Source organism: Bombus flavifrons, chromosome 1 (assembly GCF_040668555.2).
Source record: "Bombus flavifrons isolate JBK064 chromosome 1, iyBomFlav1_principal, whole genome shotgun sequence".
In the NCBI taxonomy this organism is placed as follows: Eukaryota; Metazoa; Arthropoda; class Insecta; order Hymenoptera; family Apidae; genus Bombus; species Bombus flavifrons.
Window position 1 is genome coordinate 4,186,741 of NC_138442.1, and position 26,299 is coordinate 4,213,039.

Genomic DNA, 26,299 nt, shown 5'->3' on the forward strand with positions numbered 1-26,299 from the left:
GCAGCTCACGCCACAGTGTTGCGCCACTTTAACACGTTGTTTACGCCTTCTGGCAATTAAGTTGAAAATCGTCTCGGGAGTCGAAAATGTAAGCGGCCCTTCCGTACACTATGGAATGATTTCATGGGAAAATAGATTTGGAACATTGATGAGAACTCGTCTTTGAATCGGATGAATTAACAACTACAGTAATTAACCTCAGTTATACGTTTCTGATAGATAATTTTACCGAAATCTTAAAATGTAGAATGACTAGATTCAGCAATTACACTTTTGATCGAGAAAGACCAGTTAACTCGTAATTTTAATAGGCATTTTTTTCGGACAAAATAATTTCTTTACTTAGGGATTTTCTAATGTTGGGATCTTTTTTAATGTCGTTTCATTTCTATTAAAAACGAACTATGTCATACTTACATTCGAAAGAGCTAAAACTAACCTTTAATTAAATTTAATTTATCTCTATTAAGTTTTAACTTTTTAATCATAGAAACTTCTGCTTATGGGACCCGGTTAGTAGGTTAAGGTAAATATAAAAATTCAAAGAATTTGATTTTAATTATCATGCGTTGTACGATATTGTTTTATTTATCGAAAAACGTAATATATAATTAAAGGCTGTTAATATATTGCAATAAAAAAACTTCGAAATATCGCGATATTAAGTAGTCCCAACTGAAATATACAACAAACGCAGTCAATAAAAACAGAAAAACGAGTTTGCGTTTAATTGCCTTTTCACGAAGTTTATGAATGCCACTTCAGAGTTTCAAACTGTACAATATTAAATTCATGGAGAAAGAAGAGGCCTGACATTCCAAGTGTTTCTCTCGAATGAACAGACTGCAATATTCTGGATATTTCCGTTACATAGAAATGCAGCATCAAGGGCGAATGAAAAAAAGAATGGAGAGGAACAAAGAGATAGCGAAAGAAAAATAAAGAAGTGGAAGAAGAAGAAGAAGTGCAAGAATTGAGAAGCGAATGAAAGCATGGTATGCGTCAACAGCGAAGAAAGCGGATAAAAGAAAAGTGCGAAGTAACAATTCGATGTTTCTTTTTATTTGTCTCACCTGGTGCAAAGCGCCGCCGCAACCCACGCGACGAAGCAAAGAAACGTCGCTCTGGCCTTCGTGCACATATACCTATGCAAAAATACCTTTTGTCAATCCCTGTTTTCGTAAAGGTTTAAAAAGTAACTATTATTTTTGGTTTGATTTGAAAAATAAATAAGTGGGAACCGTAACTGAGACAGTGTCGCACACGGATAGTCACACACGAGTTCTGCATCAATTCACTACTTCAAAGGGATGAATGATTTCGACAGATACGTTTTACCAAGAGATAGGAGAATAACGTACTTTTGTTTTGAACAGAGTCGTCGCTTTCGTTCGTTGGTGGAATTTCGATAGATCGAATGTTTGGTTAGTTTCCTGTCGATTGAATTCCACAGTGTCTGTTTCGGAACGTGAGTATTATTGTATCAGAAAAGAATTGGATAGAACATGCAGCGTGGGACTTTTACCGTAGCATATTTTTATATAAACGGATGAATACGCGACTGAGTTTATTTTCTCTTTATGTTCTAAACACAGGTATACAATATATGTATATATTGTGTGTATAAATGTCACTGCCATTATAACGAGAATCGACTATCATGATTATATGGGCCGTTTATTTTGGGAGTGGTGTAAGCCCATTTCCCTTTGTTTCGAAATATAGAAGTGTATGCATTCCCATCGATTGAAAAATCCTGATAAAGGCCAGTAAGCAAAGTAAACTCAGTTTGTCTAAGTTTCTACGTATTAAGTAAATATAAATTCGATTTTAATAAAAAATAAAAAAAATTTAACCAAAATTAAATTCAAAATTTAACAAATGGTTCTTTTAAAATTAATTGGATCAATATTTTTTTCAGGGTCACGAATGAACTTATACAACTTCTAAAATTAGAGAATTGTGTAATTCATTAAATTTTTATTATTTAATATTTATATGTGTGGTATTTGAAAATAAATAGAATATAACTAAATAAATCTAAATTATCATAATATTATTATGTCAGACTCCAGTAAATATCCATATAACTATTAGATTCTAATGTTAATCCAAAATTATTCAATGAGAAAAGTAAGGAAGATAACAACAATATGTAATACTTCCTTCAGTTTTAGGTTTGTACTTCGATACGATATAAATGTAAGATTATTAATAGTTTAATAATAGTTTAAATGTAATAATAATTACATTTAATTATAACAATTTAATTAAATGATATAATAATTATTCAATGAATGTAATAATAAATTATCAGTATATTACTGAATTGCATTTAAACAACTTGTCCACGACCGTACATGCAATATTATGCCAGATACAGAAGTTAGGATAACATTCGTTTTTTATTATTGGTGCCTGGATTACTTGGATAAAGTACAGTTTACAAGAAATGGATTTACACCACTTTCAAAATAAACGATTATATAATGACAATTACTAACAAAATCTCAATTGATTAGAATAAACGAATTTTTTAAGATTTAAATTATAAATTGTATAAAAAAATTTTTCGTTTTCTCAGTTTTTTCAAAATATGGACTTGCACCATTTCCAAAATAAACGGTTCATATTGACTTAATTTGAAACTTGTGTCAACACGTATTATATAGCACATGATATATTCATAACAGGTTTCTATATGCAAGTGTTCGAATACTTTTGTGAGCCGGTGTATTTCGTAGTATATCTACCATATATACAGGGTGGTTGGTAACTGGTGGTACAAGCGGAAAGGGGGTAATTCTACGCGAAAAAAGAAGTCGAAAGTATAGAATAAAATTTTTTTTTAAATTTTTTTTTTAATTTTTCCATCGAGACAACGATCTACAGTGAGATCCGTTATAACCAGACGCGATAAAGTGCACGCGTACCGAGCGAAAATTTAAAGTCGATTTTCTCGAAAACAAAGCTTCAAACGAAAAATTTTTATTCTATATTTTCGACTTCTTTTTTCGCGTAGAATCACCCTCTTTCCGCTTGTACCACCAGTTACCAACCACCCTGTATATAATAACGTAAATCCTTAGGGTAAATAAGACGATCGATTTTGGAAAATCGAGTTTATTTTAGGAATAAATTAAATTATATACAATAACAGGTAATAATAAATCTACTACAAATTTTACCTGGAAAATCGAGAATCGATTTTCTAAGTCCTAAATTACCGTTCTTCTCTCGTGATCTAATCTATTCATTAAAATGACTGCCGGTAAAACAAAGCAAAAGTAAAAATGTGGGTTGGCGGGTTGGAATTCTATAGAATTTACATATAATATATATATTTTATATATGTATATAAAGTATACACGTTGACTCATATTTCATCAGCGCTCCACTCGAGAAGTATTAAACCTGCAAACTCACTTTGACAAATTTTTCAAATTGATACTTTCCTGGTTACAGAGAACGTAATATACTCGCTACGATTCAACCTTTAAGTTAGTGTTTTGTTTACTTGGGAGCGCCACACACTTCGTGACCGGTTTCGTAACTATTTCAAAACCAATTGTCTCTGTATTTGTCGAAAGTACACAGAAAGATGCTACGTGTTTACTTGTGAGATATTGCTCTATAAAATATTTCCTTTACTTACCCAACCCGTAGGGGCTCGCAAATTGCATAATATCGCTCGAAACTGATCGCCAAGATCGTTAGAACCGAAGCGTGTGCCACAGTCAATTCTACAAATGGTACCGCTTTACCTGAAATTGGAAAAATTTGCTATTAGCGGAGAATTACTCAAATTATTGTTAATCGAAGATTACAGAGGAAAAATATAAAATAATTAAGAAATATTAAGAAATAATACAAAAATATTTCACTTTGTTCGTAAGTCTTGTTCGCTGGTATTGTTCATAAAAATATCAATTTGCTTAAACATCCGTAATCTAATTATAATATAGAATAATTTATGAATTAATAAATAATTAAATACTTTATGTACTAATACTAAATGACTGAGATTGACTACTTTTGGAGAGGTTGGGAGAGGCTGGTCCGATTACTGGCTGGGATATTCTACTGATTGATCGATCAGCTGACTACAGAAGCAATTTGATTGGCTGTTGATATTTGCAATGTTCGAGTATATGCTATACATTGGTATCGTATGTACATATATTCAACATATTAATACAATTGTCCATGCAAATAAACGGATCTTATTGTAAATGTGATTATTGTGTGTTGAATATTTCAGAAATTTAATTTGACGTGTGAGAAATGCCATCTCGTCTGTTGTTGTAATTTGCCGATCAGATATTTTAATATTTCAATCTAAATATTCGAAATTAAACAGGAACTTTGAACACGAAAGTCGGGTCAAGTTTCTCTTTTAAAGAAATACCAATTATTATCGAAACATGTATTTTATATAACGGGTAACTCAAAGAGAAACTTTCATGTATGATTAACGAAATTTAATGCAATTCTCGATTTTATGTTAAAATATATTTTCAAATATACTTAATATATAATATAAATATATCTATAATAATAATAAATATATATAAATAATAATAAATAATAATATATGAAATATGTATAATATGTAATATATAAATATTAATAATAATAAATATATTCAATATAATTTAAACATTTAAAACTGAGCTGTCACTGAACCCGAAAGTCACTTTAAGCTTTTCTTTCATACATATAATGTGGACTGTTTAATTATTATTAATGAAGCATAACTTAAGATGGTGTTTCACATATAATTAACGAAGTTTATTCCCAGATATTCGATATATTCAGCTTCATCCTCTCTTCTGACATAACTGCAACGGGTTTCAAAAGTTGAAGGGTCAATTTTCTCGTTGAACAGCCGGGAACGAGATTTACGATTAGAGATTTATGGTTGCGGAAAGGAAGCTTGCTCGACAATCAGGGTGTCGCAATAAACTGGTACGAAGCTCTGGATGCTATTATTTTCTGTATACCTTTCTTCCATTTACTCTATGTCCACGGAGTCCAGAATCGGCTGAGTAATTTTGTCCTTGTACTGTTTCCTGGAAGTCAGCGTGTTTTTTCGGTGAATATATCCACAACGAAACAGGAAGCATTCTATTACGAACATAAAGTCCTCCGAGTCGTTACCCCTTTACTTTTTACTCGACAACTTCTCTGGCAATTTATTTTGCTATTTAAAGCGTACTTCGTGTTTCAGATTATTATAGCCATACATATATTTATAATTGTTATATAACAATTATTCCTTTATGCTTCATTATGGTACCTAACTTTCAATTTTTTAATATAACTTTGAATAATTTTTATTCGATTTAAATGTAGTTTTAAAGTACAAGGTCTTTCAATGTTTTAAAATATATTTCATGACTTTAATCATCAATGGTTATCATAGAGTGGAATCTCATACCACGCAAATTTTTTTTACTTTAATTTCATCGTAATGTTAGTTGTAATCATTGCGAAGAATAATCTTTTTTACAACTAATCTAGTTTTAAATAATAATAAGAGATTTCTCTTCGGCAACTTCCTTGATTGCATTAATTTTTTTTCCTTAAAAAAGGTAGAAAATAAAAGGATTTACTTTTCTCCGGTTCTAATAAATTTGTTTCTGAAATTGGAGAGTTTTGGAGGGCTGGATCGAAGTTTACGAGACGAAATTAGAAAAAAGTTACCAATAATAGTACCGTCAAAGATTCCGGAAGCTTGGCAAACGCATAAGCCATAGAAAATTATGAGTCATTCTGGAGCATTGATCCACTTTGGTTTCCAAATATTTGTTTTTGTCGACGTTGCGTTCGTAAACACAATCGTCGCAAGAAGAATTCAGTCCCCGTATTATTATTTTGCCTTGTACCGGCCACCGTTATTTTTAAATTCTTTATACGTTTTAGTGATATTTGTAGAGCATCTGCAACACTGAATTATGTAATTTGACTTTCTGGAACATATCCAGTTACTAACACAAAATAATTTATTCGAAAATAGATATTATTTTAAGTAAGACATCGAATATCCCTAATACTATTCAGAGATAAAACAAAGTCACTCATTTTCCAAACAGCCTGTATTATGTTTAAAAGATCACAAATCACGCGGATCATAATTTGCCCTTCTTTTAAATATATTCAAATCCACAGTTTCGACATTGTACAATTTACTATTATCAATCTTTGGAATATTTTGTATAAAATTTTAAAAACAGCAACGAACTGCACGACTATCGAAACAGATAATCGTATCTTCAGATTCATATTTACTCGTTTACTTTACGATCACGCTGTACAATCTTCAATGCGATATGTGAAAGTGGTTTCATCTCATTCCGTCGAATTTCTGCACGAGTTTCCAACAAATCACTGCAATTGCCGTGAAAATTCTCTACGAAGGAAAATAAAATAATTTTTTTCCTCGTGCAAGTCATTTTCGAACGTGCACAGAACGATAATAATGCGCTGAGCATTTCTCCTCGTGCAACAGGAAATGCCCCTTCGAGATTGGACGACTTCCGGTTAAACGAAGCGGTAGAACCAGCTCTGCAACTTCCAATGCTTGGAAAATCTACCAACGCAGCGCATATGGAAAAAGAAGAAACTAAACAGCGCTCTCCTTTGTTTCAATTTCACCCACCTTTTAAATTGCATTTTGGTTTTATTATTAAACATATTCTTTAATTTACATCCGTCTGGCTAATTTTTTTCTACTGAATATAATTTAGATTCACGACTCCGCACAATGCAATTAACAGAACGTATCGATTAAAATACTGCGTTTAATTGTTTCATTAAAAATAGACACGTGGACACGAGAATGGATAATTCTTGTACTTTCTTTATGACTGTTAGAAAATTAAAGGTTTCGTCAATGACGAGTTGTAAATTTATATTTTTTATCAGATTTATAATTATTTATAAGAGCATGAGAAATCGTGGTATACAGTGGAATTACTATTTTAATATAATAGTATAGTAGAATAGTAGTAGTAGTATAGTAGTAGAATTACCATTTTAAGTGGTGATGGTTTTATTCGTTAAATCGAATCTGTGAACCAACCTCTTATGTTTACAAAATTAGTTCTTACAATGGATTAGGTATGTTGTGAAGTGTTTAAAATGATGGAATATAAATATACAATTTTTTGAAGAAGAATTTCTTTGAATAATTCCAAGTCGACAGGTAGATTGAAAATAGTCCACTTTTCGTAGCTAACATGGTAAACGCTTTGTAAAAGGGGAGCGAAATATCGCTGTACGCGAACGAAGAATAATCGGAGTCGTGTAGCAACGTGAGTATTTCAAAAGGTTACCACGGTCTTTATCGTTGTCATTGTAGTTGTATATCAAATGCGAGGTGTTATCGTACATGCGAACTCGCCTGCATAATGTCTATTGGATTGGCAACTAAGTGATTGCGGATTTTGTCATTAGGTGGTATTGACAAAATCCGCAATCACTTAGTTGCCAACCCAATAGTTTGAGAATTCACGCATAACCATTTTGTCTTTGTGTCCTACCTCGTTAATGAGACTGTCCTTACACTAATACTCGTACGAAAGGGAAAGAAGACAAAGGTGAAAGATATTTTTCGTCGGGAAAAAGGAAACAGAGAGCGAGTTGCTGTGAAAAATATTGTAAAAAGAATACTTAATGCGAAAAAATGTGCGCTTTCAGAGGAAAGTAGAAAAGATACTTTTTCCAAAAATACTAGAAAATATTTTTGATGTAAAGAAGAAAGAGATGTTAAAGTATATAAAATACACAAATTTACACTGTGACATTTTCGAATGATTAACGACGTGACGAGCGTAATATGAGCATTTGTAATTATTTAAACGATCAACGTCGTACAGTGCATTAATGCAATTACGCGTACGACATTTACATTACAACGAACGAATGGCGATGGTCGAGAAATGAACTGGAAGCATTGATTTGCAATTATCGGGCTTTCGAATTGACAATGAACAGCACACCGAAGAATTATTTGTTTTCAATAATTTATCAACGATTAACCGAAACTCCCTTCGTTATTTATTCTTTCACAGTTAATAAAACGATTCGTTGCATCTGTCAGCGTTCCACTTTGTTGTTATTTTGTTATTTATGAGTATCTGGCGTAAACAGAGAACACACTTCGGTTACGGCCAAATTGGAATCGAACGGACGTTCGATGTTGAATTATGGATTTCTAAAAATTTCAAACAAACTTCAGTTACTTCCAGTGTGAGCTCTAAGCGTCTATAAAAGCAAGAAGAAAATACAAAATATAAAACGAATATAAATATTGTACGGTGTGTTTCATTTCCAATAATTGGAAATAAGGTTATACTTTCATTTATGAATTTTCAAGGAAAGTTAGAAGAATTGAAAGATTCCTTATTTTCGACGAATTTGCACCTTGAAGTATGAATTTTCAAATACAGTTGAAGAATTTAAAGATTCTTTTTTCTTCAAAATTCCATAATTGGCAAAATAGTCTCCCGTGAATATTCCTAAAAATTCTCACAAATGCAAAAGCAATTTTATTCTTATATGCAACCACGAATATCCTTTTCTACATTTCCCCCCATGAAGTTCTTATCAGTCCTCGTTAACGAAACATGTTTCGTTGTTTCGCCCGTGAAACCTGCGCCCGATAAGAAACGCGCGGCTTAAGACGGATCGTCGTATTTTTGATTATCGCTCCGCCTAGTTCGAGTCCAGTATTTGATAGCAAGAGGTTTGTTTTCCGGGAAATTTTACCCTACAATTGACGGGTATTCTCGTCACGAAGCATATGACAATAAAATACCAATGATTTGGGGAGCAGCACTAATAAATTAGAATTTCCATATTCGATGTAAATTTCGTTCTATACGTTTAATTATATTTCGATCGTTTGGGTAGACGGGTTTGGCTGAAGCGAAAAGTTATGAAAATAATTACAAAATTCGTTGGTTATATTTGAAGAATTTTGACTCGTACAGACAAAGATCTCATAGGTCAGGTCTTAAGAAATGTTTTACTTTTATATGTAAAAGATTAATTGTTCCAAAAACTATGAGTTACTTCAAACCTCTATCAGTTTTATTATCGCGTTAGTTTCTAAGATCCCAATTATTGTATAATTGTACATAAATCTGTTGTTTAAAATCAATAAAATACTAAATGCGCCAAGTGCAATAAGAAACGTATTGTTGCAATATTTATAACCAACGCTGTGTATTCGTCAGGCTAACGAAACAGCTGATGAGAACTTGTTAAAGTCTAGTCTAAATGTTCCCAAAATTTCCAGCAATTTTCTGAAAGTTCAAACCACTTTTTCAGCGTTTCTGTCAAAGAGACGAGAGTATCGCCAAGAGGATCCGGCGGTGGGAATCGGCGGCGCCTTTTCCATTCTATTTCCTGCCACGAAGGTTAAAGAGAATTGGATAGAAAGCGACAGGACAAGGAGGTGTTATGCCGGGCGTAGCATTAAATGCCTTAGCCTCTAAGAGCAACGGTAATTCCTAGCGGGAGGTAGAAGTTGAGCCGCTCGTTTCAGCCAGCCATCAACCTTGTCCATCGCATCGAGCTCGAGCCGAGTGTGTCGTTTGCTAACGCGTGCCCTTTTCGTCCATTTTGCCATAGCCTTGCTCAGGCAAGTCCTCAAGGCCTTCACGAAACAAATAGAACAGCAGATCGACTCGGAGAAGCTTATTTAATTAGCCATCGTTCGCAGATTTTATCGCTAAAATTTATTCTTTGGGTCGATCTTCTCTGCATTCGCCTTATCGTTAGTTGGCACCGGTTGCATAGTTAATCTGTGGGACATGCGAAGACCGTCACGTTCACATTACGTCGAACGATTATTTTACGGGAGATCGGAAAATTTCACCGAGTACTTTGCAATAACAGTTTTGTTTGATTACGAAGCAATGTAGGAAATAATAATTGTAAAAATAATAATAATAAAAAATAACAATGTAGGAAAAAAATAATGCTACTGAAAAGATTCTTTGTTTATATAGATATAAACATGATGAGGTTTCAACTGCTTAATTAAAAGGAGGCAAAAATAAATAATAATGATAATAATAGTAGTAAATTTTAAACAAACATAGATATTGTCACATGAAGAAATTTTTGAACTAGAGGATGGATTGACTGATAAGTAAAGACTGATAGACTTTTGTAACGAGAGCTTATGCAGCGTGGTTCTAGAAATTTAAATTCATCAAAAAGCACAAAATTTAAATTCGTCTTTGCTGAAATGACAAATCTGAAACTGAAACTGACAAATGTCTGACAAACAGAGAAATATGTACAAGCGAACATAGTACGTGTATTATGAATTTAAACGGATGTTCCTACGGCGTTTTCCACTGCAAGTGAAATTAGATTTGTCATTGAGGAGTAGGTTCAGCAGACGTGACATTTCAAAGAAACCTTTTTGCTAATGAAAACGGTAATACATTCGAGAGAAAACTGATAGTACGTGAGAAGGACGCTAAAGGATTTGAGACTGACGAATCGTCAAAGGAAATTCATCCTGCATTGTTATTTCCACGTATACCTCCTCTTAAGAGATTAAAAAATTGCTTAGCTTGTTCTTTAGTTTGCGTAATTTTTAAACCATTAATTTTCTTTACTTGTTTCGTCTTTAAGCTCTTAGTTTACGGCTGAATTTGACGCGGGGCTGATTCTCTGTAAGGCAGAGTTTGACGCGAATTACGCGTAAACGATACAGCACTGCAATGTGTAACATAATGCTGTTCTCTACGCAAGCACATTGGAATGAAGTTTTTGATAACTAAATTATAATTTTTTTTAAAGATATGATGCATATACTTTAACTTTAATAATTTATTTTAATAATTAATAATACAATTGAGTGTGACACATGTTAAAGCACGGTACGACACATAGAACCACGTCACAATTTTCACACTCATAGCGCGATAGTGTCTGTCCAATTGCTCTTAGTTTTCTATTTTGAAGCGACATTTTGAGGTTGAAAATTCTACAAAATTATAAGGATACGAATCGGCATGTTAAAAAGAGCATCTAACAATGGTTTATTTTAATAAAAAGCAACAATTGATACCTGACACTGACGTATCAAAAACAAAGGCTATATATTCTGTCTGTATATTCTTAACACTGTTATAAAACGTTGCGAGGTAAGACAGACGTGAAGCAAGACAAATGAAAAAGATCATTTAGTTCAAACGGTGAGCGAATAAGTTAGTAAAGTGAGCCACTATAGTGGCGCGTCGTAATACAAGATGACATCCGCGAAAGCTACTATAGTGGCACGTCGTAATATAAGATGACATCCGCGAAAAACCCTCTAATGGCACATCATACCTAAGAGTTTAAAAGCCTGTCTTTCGTTCAAATTTTAGGAATTTAAGGAATTTTATTGCAATATAGTAATATATAGCGAAACATAATATATAAATATGTCGGAGATGAAAGAACATCGGGATTTCCCGGCTGGAATATTGGGAAAAACCCCAATACCCTAGTCCAGACTTTTACTATAGCTACACTTAAGTAATAAAAATAAGAAATAGTTCTAATGTTTCAATCTGGCTTTATGACGATGGGTTCGGGCTCGAAGTGACATAGCGGGTCACTGGACGTAGCCACGGTCACGGGAGGAACGTGTACCTGACAGAGGTATGGAATGATTATATGGCTTTCCTTAAAAAACAAAGATTGACCCGAGAGGTGGGGACAGGAAAATACAAGGGCAGTTTCATTTGGATCAGGGGGTTATTTAAGCAGATAGTTAGTTAGTCGTTGGACGAATTGCTGATTGAGTTATCGAATCGTGTATTACGTTTGTACTCGTCATCCCGTGGACCGTGGATTCGTTATCAAACATGAATTCATTGTCACCATCATCTCGACCATCCTATCGCCGCTATTACTCATAGCCTCTTGTAGTGTACACATTTGTACCGATAAACATTAGCTACATCCGCGATGGTAAAGTAAGTAAAGGTTCATCGAACGCCCAAAATTTCAATCCTTCTCCGACAAATAATATTATTTGAAAAAATACATACCACAATAAACAAGTGTTTAACATAATTGAATAAGTTCATTTTTTCCCCTTATGTCCGCAATTTTTAATCTCTGTATACATCAAAATTGTAGAAAATTAAACAGAATAGTTTCTAATTGCAAATATCACTCTATTACGTTCTCGCAGAAAACAAAGGATTTTCCTGTTCCTGCCCTTTTCTATGCGTTAGTAGATTAAACTCTTCGATTGAATTACGTTTACGTTTATAGTTTCAATTCTGGCAAAATGAACACCGTTGCTCTCTTTTGTTCTCTATCCTTATTATCGTTAACTATTAATGTTTACCAGTTTGTAAATAAATAATTACCATAATAAATTGATCTCGTTAAAAGTTGGTGCAACTGGTTTCTGGGCGGTTCAGAAACTGGGAATTAAATTTTGTTCGTTAAAACATAGTTTAATAGCGAGATACTGGAGAATTTCAAAATGTTATCTATGTCATATTGGAAGCGAATGGTTCGATGGATGTTTTTCAATGAAATTTTGATTATCATTGGGGTTGAATAGTTCTATTAGAAAATGTAAATATTCAAAATTAAAATATTATATATCGAAAGATTCAGAATTGGAATGTCGGAAATTGCAGCGTTCGAGATTCAATGATTCGAAATTCAAGCGTTCAAAATCGAAGCGTCCAGAAGATTCAAAAACTCAAAATTAAACGAAATCGAAGCGTTCAAAATTTAAACATTCCATCATCGAATTGTAATATTATATATCGAATACTGAAATATATTCGAAACTCAAATATCCAAAAATTAAACATTCAAAATTCCGATATCGTCATCGAAATATCGGGTAGTGTATCGATAAATATCGTGTCGTCAATTATCCATTTAAAGAGCGTTTTTGCTTAAAGAGCGTTAAAACACAACCTCTGAAATTATCGTAAGAAAATCCTCGATGGTACCAATTTAATGGATTCTCGACCTAAAGTAATTCGAAGTGAAACAGGTGGTTCCATCGCGAGGTCGATCGTTCTCGATGATCGATGAAGACAAAAGAGTTTCCAGCAGGACTGTTTCAAACTGATCCCTCGTAAATATCCCCAAGCGCAACGAAGAAGTAACGAAACAAGGCTAACAAATTATACCTGCTGTCTGACACTGGGGAAACAATTTCCTTCGGGGTTAGCCTTTACGCGAAACAGGCTTACCCTTGTAGAGTTTTACATTCAAATGGAAATTCCTCCATAAAGGCGTCTCCGCGAGAATGTCTACATCTTTTCAGTCTCGTCTGTTCTTATTTTCCTCTTGCGCTCTATTGCAATTTATCATTCGGCAGGAATTAGTAAGAATTTCTTTTTTTAAAGATAATGAACAATTTCAATTAAAACAGAGATTATTATATAAACTGAATAATATTATTTCATCGCTGTCGGATTTTTATTAAATGTTTCGTTCGATTATCCGTATTAATATTATATTCGATGTTTATTATTTTGAAACGTCGAATTTTCCGTGAGTTTTTAAACTTCGATCTTCGCGTCCGAACGAATCGAATTTCAAATTAGATAGCCAGATGTTGTTTCATGAATTCTGACCGTAGTGATGGAAATGTGCATTCTAATATAAATGTACATTATGAGTATTTTTTACACATTGACAATTGAACACTTGACTTTTAAATAATATTTTCCTTCAATTTATTCAAATTATACGAAACTAGAACTGTTTTCTTATCGCTGCAATCCTTGCGATTTCGCGAAATCAGCCACAAAGGGAGTAAAACTGGGCAACTAACTCTGCGAACGATCCGTTAAATCATAACTCGAGAAACGATAATTCGCTGCACGTTATGAAATATTTAAGTTGAAATGCCGCAGAAGGAATGCGTAAGGTATATATTGGGTTGGCAACTAAGTGATTGCGGATTTTGTCAATACCACCTAATGACAAAATCCGCAATCACTTAGTTGCCAACCCAATAGCATCTACTACAGAGCGTCGGCATTTTGGTATCACAGTTTCTGCCAGGGTACATGGCCAGAATAACTCAACTCAATGTAGAGGCAATGGCACTCTGGAATTTTGAACTTAAAATCGAACATCGAACTAGTTATCTTTATATCCGGTTACGTATTTTCTGCTTCTAGTTTGCTGCAATGCCTCGGGTTATTTTTGAGCAAGCTATTTTAGGTTACTTTATGTGTAATCGATGTCTTCGACAAAGATGGGTCAACACGATTTTATGGAAGCCATGTTAGTAGCAGAGATGAAGTTAAAATGCTTTAAGAGTAGAGGCGAATAGTAAAATTTGTTTGGAATTTATTTAGTAAAATTGGAAGTTACATTCGGAGAAGCTAAGATATCATTTATCATAAAGTTTATTTGAAATTTATGTAGTAAAATTTGTATGAAATTTATGTAGCAGTATTTATATCAAATTTATTAAGTAAAGTCTATGAAAAATTTATTTAGTAGAATTTCATTAAAAATTTATTTAGTAAAATTTGCAGCACCTCCGGAAGGGGTAAAATATTATATAATTATATGATTAAAAATATTATATAATTTAATTAAGAAGAGATAATGAACATCCTTTAGACATACGTATGTAGAAAATTCATTTGAATTTTAATAAAATACTTTGGCGTGTCTCTAGAAAACATAATAAACTGTAAGATTTCTTAGAAATTATACATATCTATCATTTACTTATTACGAGTCACGAAATGGAAAAACGAGTACAAATTATAAAAAATGATATAATTCTCTAGAAGCCATATTAACAATGGGAGATTTTACTAATGGAATTTGAAATAATTAAACGCGATAATGAATGCCCTAGAATATTACATTTTTATATTCGTACAATTTTTTGGAATCTTTGGAACAGACAAAAAGTTATGTGGCTTTTTCAGAGCCATATTAGTAACGAGATATGAAATTAGTCCGATGAACTTTATAATCTGTTTACGAACAAAAGGTACCGTGAATTATTCAGAATATTAAATTTGAATTCTGTTCTAACAGCAGCAAATGAACCGAATAGTTTCTATCTATACGTACTATGGCAGTCAAAGTGATTAAAACACAGAATGGAGCCTTTAGAAAATTAAACTTTAACTGTATTAAAATTCAATTTTCTAGAAACAGAAGGCACGCGCATACTAACCATACTAATTGCGTTTTGAAACCAATGACAAACGACTTTTATCGTACAAACCGTGAAACCAAAGTGGACTAGCAGGTCAGACAATTAACTGCCAGCTTGCTCCTAAAAATTGACCTAAATCTATAAAACGCTGCTGCAATTAACTGTGATTTATTTACAGAAAAATAAGTAGCTCAACCTAAGTAATATAATAAACGATGCACTGAAGTTAATACAAAAAGAACCAGAGGAAATTGAAAAAAGAAAGTTCGTGTTCATAAAAGATACAAGAAAAGGTAAATAAAAGTAAAGGTGCTGACAAAATTGGTTTTCTGGAACATTGCGCGAGTCTTGAACCAGGACAAAGATCTTGGATTTATAAGTCTTAGTGGAAGGAAAAATTGAGGATAGGTGAGGATGAATGAAATATTTTAGCGGTTTATAGCAAGGCAGGAATGAAGGAAATGGCGAGAGGAATTAATGAATTAGGAAAGGGATATGTAAGAAGAGTGGGAAAGGCAGAATATCTGGAGAAGAAAGGCGAAGCAAGTGGCCAGAGGCGACTACCTAGATTAGGATCCAGCGTTTTTAACAGGGGAATTATTAATAGTAATTAACTTCATAGCAATATAATTTATTAACAGATATAGTAAAAACTGGTTAAGTGTTTTAGAAAAAGCATGAAAATATAGATAGTGAACTAACAAGTAAATCAAAGATAGATGATATAGTGTATAGCTTATGTATAGGACAGTGTATAGGTTATGTATAGGTTAAAAAAACGAAGATATACAGAGAATTCGACCGAATAACACGTAAAAGCGGACATCACGTGATTCTTTGTAGAAAAATAGAAAAAAAATAGAGAATACAATTTTTTCATTCTAAGCTTAGTTTTCGACAAAATCGAGTTGGAAATTTGTCAAGTATACTCGAACGTGGCTAATTCTGGACTGAGCAGGAGCAAATAATCGACAGGAGATTGTTCTACGTGAGAAAATAAATCGAAAATGTAGAATGAAATTTGTCCGTTTGAGGTTTCATTTCGAAGGAAATAGAGTTTGAAGATATTTAGTTAAAAATTGATCTGGCTTGGCAACTAAATGATTGCGGATTTTGTCATTAGGTAGTATTGATAAAATCCGCAATAACTTAGTTGCCATGCGTGTATGACAAATTTTCAAATTTATTTTTCTGCGAAACAAAGCGTCTTCTGAAAAATTCTATTTTATTTCCCAATTCTAAATTCTTTCTTTCTTTATTCTTAATTCTAAAGTCGAGAATGAAAAAGATTTATTACATATCTTTTTCTTGTTTTTCTACAACGAATCACGTTGTGCTCGCTTTTGCATGTTACACGGTCGTATTCTGTATGTTTACGCATTAGATAGAAGATGAAACATGTGCGTTTGGGATGAGAGTGAGGATGAGTATGGGTCTGCGAATCTAAATAAAGTATGGGCTGAGTGAGAGTAAGAAACGTATAAGCCAAGTGCTTTTTCCGGGCTGTGAAGCCGAAAAATAGATAAAACAGAAAATAAGATGAAAATTATTAAAAAATAAAAATTAACAAAAGACGAAAAGTAGATAAAAATCACATCTAAACTATATTTACTTTAAACAGTAGAAGCTACATTTAGAAAGACAGAAATCCTTATAACGTTTCATCCAAAAAGAAAAAAGAAAGTAGTTACTAAAAAAAAAAAAAAAAAAAAATAAATTGAAGGAAGTCGTAAAAAGAAATGAAAACGTTCCATCGGAAGAAAAGATAAAAAGCGGAAACTGTACGACACAATTAAGTGAAACTTATCTATACGAAAACAGAAAACAACAGAAATGACATAATGAATAATACAATAAAGTCACTAGAAAGATAGAGGCAAGTTGTAAAAAGAAACGAGGGCTGCGTTTCATTGGAAGAAACGATAAAAAGTAAAAAGAACGAATAACTGTACGACCGGAACTTTCCAGACGACCAGCATAATTTCAACTGTTTTTAAGTTATAGAATCTTGCGTAACCTATTTGTATCGCGAATTACACACCATCCTATATGTCCGTGTATATGTACCGAGCTTGCTTTGCTCTCAATTAGCGTCTGCGTTCGCTAATCTCGAAACGTAATTTCGTTGAAAGCATTGGACACGAACCATTTGTTCTTCAATAATCGAAGACACTTTACGATCTCTAACGACGAGTAGACTAGCCATTACATTCTTGAAATATCATCCTGTGAATCTTTTATCTAGGCAACTACAATGCTATGATTATTTAGAATATTGGGTTGGCAACTAAGTGATTGCGGATTGTGTCATTAGGTGGCATTGACAAAATCCGCAATCACTTAGTTGCCAACGCAATATTTGCATAAATTTCATCGCTTACGTAAACGATCACGTAAACGTATAAGAAATAAGTTCGAAGCTTTGCTATTTAATTGCATAAATTTCACTGAAAAAAAAAATAGTATTTATAAAGATTTAACCCCAAAAATGAGATTTTGGTGCGGTTTTTATGAAACAATAAAAAATTGTCAGAAGAACTATTAAAAACCAAATTTCCCCTACTATGGAAAAATGAAGGTTTAGCTTTTTCAGCTCGCGATAAAAATAACTTTCTATTCATTGCGGAACTTTCTGGGAAAAGATCGACGAAATTGCGATTGTAGTATATTATTGGGTTGGCAACTAAGTGATTGCGGATTTTGTTATTAGGTGGTAATGTCAAAATCCGCAATCACTTAGTTGCCAACCCAATATATTGTAGTAGTATTGGCTAACAATCTTCTGATTTGTAAAACGTCAGGTGAAACGTTCCCGATGCAAGTTAAGGCAGGTTTCCAAGGATTCCTGATTACGAAGTGGTCTAACCTAAATAGATAATGAAAAAGCGGGCTCTATCGGGTCTCTGATTCGTCGACTATGTTAGTACAACCCCATGGTCGACGAGATAACTGAGCGAATTTAACGAAACTGACGCAATCGACGCTTTCCACTAAATTAGTTCTCTAGCCATTCGTTCATTCACCGACGTTATTCGTTATTTATCGTTGACTAATTTATCGAATTATTAGAAATTCTCCCGACTATAAACAAAACGAAAACGAAACACAGTAAAAATGCTGGCAACTGTTTATTGCTAACTAATTTATTTAATTTATTCTCCTGATTATAATAGAAACTAAAATGAGATATAGTAGAAACGGCTATAGAAAATCAGACAATTTTAAAATAATAGGGAAACCACGTCCTATGGTCTTAAAGTTATTTACCTATTGCTAGGGTTTACAACAATTAAAGTTCAATTGCGTAAGTTGATTTTGGCGGTGTGCGAGGCAATGTCGATGGAATGTTCGTTGCATACAACGACTCTGATTATCTCAAATATATTCAACGGCAAGCGGTAACGACAAGCATGGTAAATACGCGTAACAAACCCGGAACTCATTGGTCGTGCAAGTTCGATATCTTGGCAAGTTTCGAGCGGTATAAGAGCCACTCTTAGAATAAATTAGCTCAGCATTTCATCCACGACAAGCAACTTGTAATTTATTTCGAAAGTTGTTATATGCGACGACGAGAGATCGTCATTATATGCATATTATTATAACTATCAAGTTAGAAGTTTTTTGATCTTTTCGTTAGTAAAGTCATGCAGACGGTTCTAACGAAAAATTGTCTTTTATCGAGATAGCGATATGATTCTGATGGAAATGGAGATTATTTAGAAATCACTCTAAAAAGCTATAATAAAATTGTACTTTTAATAAAACCGAATGAATATCACGGTAAAGAATTGTATTCTGGAAGGCATCGGCCTGCTGCCAATTCGCGAATCATACGGCAGTACGCGCCTCCGTAAATATTCCTCTGTTTACCAGGCTCAACGATTCGTTCGGTAAAAATGAGTAAGCGTGCATTCCCTCACGGAAAATGAGTAGGCCCGCACCTCTTCTTCCTTTCTTTTCTTTATTTTTCTTCTTTTTTTTTTAGGCTGCGCTCTAAACAGCAGCCTCGTGGAATATCACCGAATTAACGAGTTCCAGGAATCGCAGGGTATCTTGCTGTTCTTTGAAACGTCGTCAGACAAGTGTCCCTTTTAATCCTATTTTTCTGTTCTAGTTTTATATTTAGTCTTACACGAGTCACAAGTAAATACGGAATATTCGTGTGATTCCTTCTCAATACGCGTCTAACTGTTTCACGCAGCGTAAAGAACCTTCTGCAATGTATATGAGAACTTTCATAGTTTAATGAACATTCGCTGTAATTACCAGAAAAGCGTAGAGTCGTGTTTCTACGAATACAATAAAAAAATTGTAATATAAGTAGAGAATTGTTTTACTTGACATCATAAGGAATACCATATTTTGGGTATCTTATATATTTCTCTTATTATTTCAACGATAAATTCGCTATGAATCTCTCGTGATCGTAGGATGCGACATCGTAAAACGAAGAACGCCGGATATGACTGGAAAAGACGGAATCAACGTTTAGAAACGAATAACTCGATAAACGTCGTCACAGGAGGTCGTTAAAGCTCGAATATGAATTTGCGCAAACAGATAGTTTAATGGACACACGTGGTATTATATCGCTGGACAAACAACGTTCTCTTATCCACCTTCCTCTTGGCCAGTTGTTTCTCTTTGACTTTAAAATGGTCTCGATTTGCAACGAGGTCTCGCTATCAGCTCCGTGGAAAATGCACACGTGTCGTTATTTCACATGGCCGATCGTTCGGATCTGTATCATGTCCCCTATCAAATTCGTTCCTTAAATTATTTAGATTACAACGAAAATGCGATGCGGTCGAACGATTGAAATCTTGAAATATTGCTGCTTCGCAACCTCAAATTAACTGGATCGTCATTCTCATTCTGTTTGTTAACAATAATAAATAAATTGAAACTTAAACTCGAACGTCGTTTATTTATTTCGAGATTTATCTTTCACATTTGGCTTCTGAAAAAAGTGACATTTTCACGATATAAGAAGTTAGATCGCGCATTAATTCACGACTGACATGATTAATTAGGATATACTCGATATCACGGATCAAAGCATAGCGAGTATCATAAATACAGCAACTGCATAAAATTGTAATAACCTGCCGCGCTGGAAAAGATCACGCTCGTATTTTCTTCTTACGTCAAATACAGCGATAAAAAGAAATATTTACAAAATGATTAAAAATTTATCAATATTAAGATGGTAAATTAAAAATATAATTAACAAAAATATAACATAAATAATACAAGTGGCAGAAAAGTTTCTTTGTTTCAATTGTTAAGTACAAATGCAAAATTTTAATAATTTGTTACGTTTCACCCTCTGCGAATTAAATCGAAAATCCGATCTTCTATAATGGAAATGAAATTTTTTTTTATGATTTTATCGTCTATGGTGTTCCACGCTTCAATAATCGCATCCTTTAATTCCACAATCTTGTCATACTTTCGATTTTTCGAATGAATCCAGCAAACTAGCGTACCCCACATATTTTCCACTGCAGGCAATTCCAAAAGAGGAATATTTTCCGAAAACCGGTGTAAGCTGCGGGCCGACGGGTACATAGTCTCGCACAGATATTGAGTTTTTATCATTATTTTCGATGCGAAGGTGTTTTTAATAATTATCCAGCATATCCGTGCAATCGATATTATTCATTCTGTTTGAGATGAAAGCAACGCCAGAAACGGAAAACCTCGCGCAAACCAGGACGCCTCTAAAATTGCGTTTCGAAAAATATTCTGTTTCCTTGCTACGCCGATCGTAATAATTGTAGCCGGCCGGGCTGACAAAGTTAAACTTTCTTTCATTACCGAAAATTAGCTACAGACAATGTTATTATTAAAAAATAGTTCGGAAGAAAATAGATTGTAATTAACTGTTTTTCAGCTTGCGCGAATGAAAATCTTGTCTCTTTACCAGGAATTTTTAATTTCGATGCTGATTTCGCTTTTCACATTAATTCGTAATATCGGTCAATGACTTTGATGAAGTCAATGAATTACATGTTATTCTTAGTATTTTACGTTCATCTCATAATTTTCGCGCTCGACGTGGTCTCTTCTTGTCTCCAAGATTACGTTTCCTTGCGACACAATCTATACAATTGCGATCTTTGAACGGTTCAGAGTATAACAATAACTGTAACAGCTATAACAATAACATAACAATAACAGAGCAATATAACCGTATTTCCTGCATTCGATGCGAAAAGCATCGGTCATTGCTTTTTCTTTGATAGAAAGTTCCTCTCCGCGAAGCATTTTCTTTTCTAAAAGACTTTATTCTAACCAATAAATGTAACGACCGATGCCAAAGACATGGAATAAAAGAACGAGCAACTGCGGCATTGACAAAATAATAAGAACGATAAAAGTTGATATAAATGGAATATTATATGAAGAATTATATGGAATATATTAATATATGGATGCAAAAAATTTAGTACTTAACTTTCTGTTCCTTTCCAACCAATTCTACTGTACGCGTTAAATCGATTTTTTATTTGCTTCAACTGTACTACATATTACTGTAAAATAGAACATTGACATAATTTTTCCTAAACTGACAAAATATCCAAATATAGGTGGGTTGGTATATTTTTGACACACACTGTGTATCATCATCTACCTGACGATTGATTGTTCCCAGATAAACCGTATCATTCGACACTAACAAATAAGGGTGAACATACGGGGGGTGAACTTTATCTCCGTAAGAACGTGAGAAGAATGAATTGGTCGACTGATGTCGTCCGTTACGTCCACTAACCCAAATTCTAACCTAACCTAATCCAAATATAAAGTTAACCCAAACTCGATGCGGACCTAACTCAAAAACTAATTCGAGGGGTCAAATTTTTTATTTCTCACGTACACTGTGATGAAAATTTCTCTGTATCCTTAAGTCTAATATGATATACGATAGGGTGGAAGAATTTAAGAAATGGTCTAACTTTGGGTTAGGGTGTTGCTACCTTAGAAAACTCTTTTTCTCTCTATCTTTTAAAAAAGTGTATATACATTTTCGCGTGGGAGACGTACAAGGTTGGATTTTTCGCTTCGAACCGAACCGTCGGGAACTTTCACGGAGTTTTACTTCGCAAATCTATCGCGACAAGGTGGAGTAGCGTTTTTCTAAAGCCCACGGGATCGCTTGAAATATTATAGCGATCACCGTCATCTTTCCCCACAAAGTAGCACCACATGGAAACGAGACTTAAGGCATCGATTGAATTGAAAACTAAGTTCGGAGGTAATGTTAGAGAGGAAAAGCGCAGTAATAAAAATTGCAAGCTTGTGATATTTTATATTTTTCATCTATTTTTATTTTGATTTCACACGTTTGCAAACACGATTCTCTAAAAACTGCAGCTGCCCCGCACAATTTTCTTATTTTTCATCTTATTCTGACTTCGAAACACGTGCTACTCATCGGTAATCTTATCTTTTACTATGATAGTTTTCTTTTATACCGTTCAATAACTTTGTTATTTTTATTTAGAAGGTTTGCGCGAGGTATAAATGATCAAACAAAATTAATTGCATTATCCAAATATAATATTCGAGGGTTAATATGCAAAACTTGAGAGAAGTGTTTGATAGAAGCAACGTCGCTGCCACTTTTCCGCAAAAATGTTTTCTTTGAAAATACATTAGTCACGTAGTTGGTTTGGCTTTTTGTTCTTGGTTTGGTTCTTCTTGTGTCATGTGTTCAACGTAAGTTCGGATGATAAGTTTTTATGGTAGCTCAAGAGGGATCGATGATATATTTTTAACATGTTCTTGTAGGGTATCCGTGGTCCTCTGTAGAGAGCAAAATTTTCATTGAGAATAGAATAGACCGTCCGTTTAATTCGTTTTCTGCTTGAAGTATCAAGAATTTTGACTCATTGTTATTTTTCTTAAGATTGGTATCGCATAGTTGAAATAAGAAATTTCAATACTAAAGTAAATTCTATGTTGAACAAATTTTCACGTCAAAATTTTCATCTAAATTAAATTTTAACGATATTACTACCACCGATTAAACTATAAAACTTGTGCCAGACAAATCAAAATATACACAGCACATGTTTTACAAAAAGCTATTTACATCCTCAAAACTGCATAAATCTATATATATATATAAATCTACATATAAAATTAAATAAAAAATTATGTATTGATCACTTGGACTGTTCTGATACCTTCGTTGTAACTACTTTTTTCAGAAAGCTTTAGATCATGCAAATTCTTCTAAATAAATAAATACAGTGTCAAACAAAAGTACTAATAAATTTCTTTGTAAATCTGTAAAGAATGTGATACTGTATTTAATTTTTTGTGAAATGTAACTGTCCATTGTAAGGTTTAAGCACTATAATGTAAATATAAGTTACAACAAAGAAAAAAAGAAATACCCATAAAGATCCGCTTTCAGTGGAACAAAAGTATTGGCACACTTGAAAAATTTGTTGTTACGTGTATTCTACTTAAACATTTGCAATGTTGGCACGTCTTTTAAGTCGCGGGATTCCTGCATTCAAACTGAGCATCATTTCTTAAAATTGCTAACAGCATCTCGCAGAAAAAAGGAAAACCCTGAATAATGAAACAAAACAAAAAAGAATAATAATAGAAAAATAGAAATAGACGAAAGAACAATTGATGAAAGATTGTATTGGATTTCTATAAGCAAGGAAAACCCTATTCGGAAATAGGAAAAGTTATTATTAGAAGTCGTTTTATTGAAAGAGACGTGATTGAGCGATTTGTTGGCAAAGGAGATATAACAAATGCAATGCTTTGCTGAGAAAAAGTAACAAATGCACGAAGCGAACGTCCTCAGAAGTTTACAGACCGAGAAAAAAGAAAAATAGTTAATATAATAAAAAAAGTACCTAAGACTATATTCTCGAAAATAGCTTGAATAGTAAAAAACGAACCTAACATGGAAATACACTTTATAACAGTTCGAAGAACACATAAAACTGTTGTATGTGAAACAAGAATTGCAAGTAGAAAATCACGCATTAACAGAATTAATAAAAAAAAAAAAAATAATTGGTATTCATTATTAATTAAGTATACGAAAATATTGGGTTGGCAACTAAGTGATTGCAGGTTTTGTCGTTAGATGGTATTGACAAAATTCGCAATCACTTAGTTGCCAACCCAATACAACTGAACTGAATTAAATGAAAAGGACATTGTCCAAACCGTTAAACAAAGGGGTGGTGGCTTAATGATATGGGGGTGTATGCGATTTTTTGGAGTATGGAAGGTTTGTTTTTGTTATTGAAATGCGCAAATGCAATTATTTAAGTATCCCAAGGAAAAGAAGAGGAAAAAATAAAATTTAGGACAAAGTTATTATCTTTTAACAGGATAATGATCCCAAAAAATGAGCCTATATTTAGATAATGAATCATTTTTAATATACTGCATACGTTAGCTACTACCCTACAATCCCCAGACCTAAATCCTACTGAGCATTTTTCGTTTGAATTATGAGGATAGATTTAAAGCAGATCATATTATGTCTCAGTAGGATCTGAAGAAAGTATTCCCTGAGCACAAAATAAGTGGAAAAATCAGAAAAAATTAGTAGAATTCCTAATCGTCTGAAAGCTATTATAAAAAACAGAAATGCATATTAAAAATATCAAATGTTAAAACAAATTTGTACCGTAAAATCGTAAGCGTACTAATACTTTTGTTCCGTTGAAAACGGACCTTTATGTGTTTTGTTTGTTTGTATTATTTATTTTTATTGCATTATTTCTTTTTCTCCATTATAACTATTTTTTAAATTTATGATTCATGGTATACTTAAGACTCGATAAGAGCTGACAGTTATAGTTTACAAAAAATTCAATAGAAAATCTCGTTCTTTATAGATTTATAAAGAATTTTATACGAAGATCTGTGTATTGTATCTGTACACTTATATTATATATTGTACATCTACAAAATTTCTATGAAAAAATTCTCAATTTATTATTTCGAATATCTTTCGACTTCGACCACTGATATTCTATGAAACACACTCGAGCGACGCAGTTATTCAGTTTCTACGTGTTCAAAACACTTTGAAGGAACCACGTGTGATCACAATAGGTTGCAGAAGCGCCAGCGTTCGCTTCATGACTCCAGAACAAAATCAACCCCTTCCTCTATCGTAGATCGTAAATTTCCTCCAAAGTTTTTTGGGGAACAGGTTCTTTCTCGAAGACCAGGAAAGATTGAAATTCCTGTAGGGTAGCTAAACCCTGCTGATACCTCGACGCCTGGAAATAGGGTAACGTGAAAAATTAGAAGGACTTTCGCAGAATACCTTCCAGAGGATCCCTCGACCGCGGAAAATAACTTGGAAACCTCTAATCCGTACAATTCTTTCTTACTTTCTTCGCTCCATGATAATCAAGTTGGAGTTTTCTGTACTTATAAGTTTAGAGTCTGCTTTAGAAGATTAGGAATATACAGTTATTAATTCACAAAATGGGAAAATTTGAACGATTTTACTGGAATTTTTTCTTTAACTCTTTGTAACCGCAGATGTGGTTAATTATTTAATTAATCAAGTTAAATTAATTACAATTATTGCGCAGATTTCAATTTCTAAATTTTGCCAATGCTAACAAAATTCTTCCACGTGAGAGCAAGAAATTTAATAAGAAGAGAAGCAAATTTTGCATGTTACGAAGCAGTTGATTATTTATTCAACGCAAAATAGTATAATAATATAATTGTACAAAAGAACCCAAGATAGACAATATACCTGTTTATAGAAAAGAATAGTTGAGCCAGGATTGTCAAGAATTATGTTTTTTATTTGAATCTCTCCAATGGCGAGCGTAGAAAGATCGTCACAGTGTTTTAATACCCTTCCGGAAATGGTTTGATGACATGCATCGTAATAAAAGATATTTATAATATTTTAGTAAATTATTATGGACACGCGTGCATAAATTTACGCTGAAAAATTTGGGACGCTGTTTACTTTTTAGGATAAACAACGTCTTTCATACATTTTTCTGAAAAGCGATAATGTAATTAATTACAGTTTCAATACCATAAAATAACTATATTATGGAAAAACTTATTTATTTAATAAAGAAAGTC

At 33.2% G+C, this 26,299-nt stretch overlaps 1 protein-coding gene across 5 annotated transcripts in view; it reads right to left on the reverse strand.

The window, feature by feature from the left end:
- ETHR (ecdysis triggering hormone receptor) overlaps window positions 1-26,299 on the reverse strand; it is a 126,787-nt gene that overhangs the window by 10,678 nt on the left and 89,810 nt on the right. For all 5 annotated transcript variants that reach the window (XM_069109176.1, XM_069109185.1, XM_069109194.1 and 2 more), the window contains 2 exons: window positions 3,656-3,764; window positions 1,074-1,145 (listed from right to left, as the gene is read on the reverse strand). In XM_069109176.1, coding sequence (XP_068965277.1) covers window positions 1,074-1,145; window positions 3,656-3,764 — 181 coding nt within the window. The remainder of the gene's footprint in view (window positions 1-1,073; window positions 1,146-3,655; window positions 3,765-26,299) is intronic.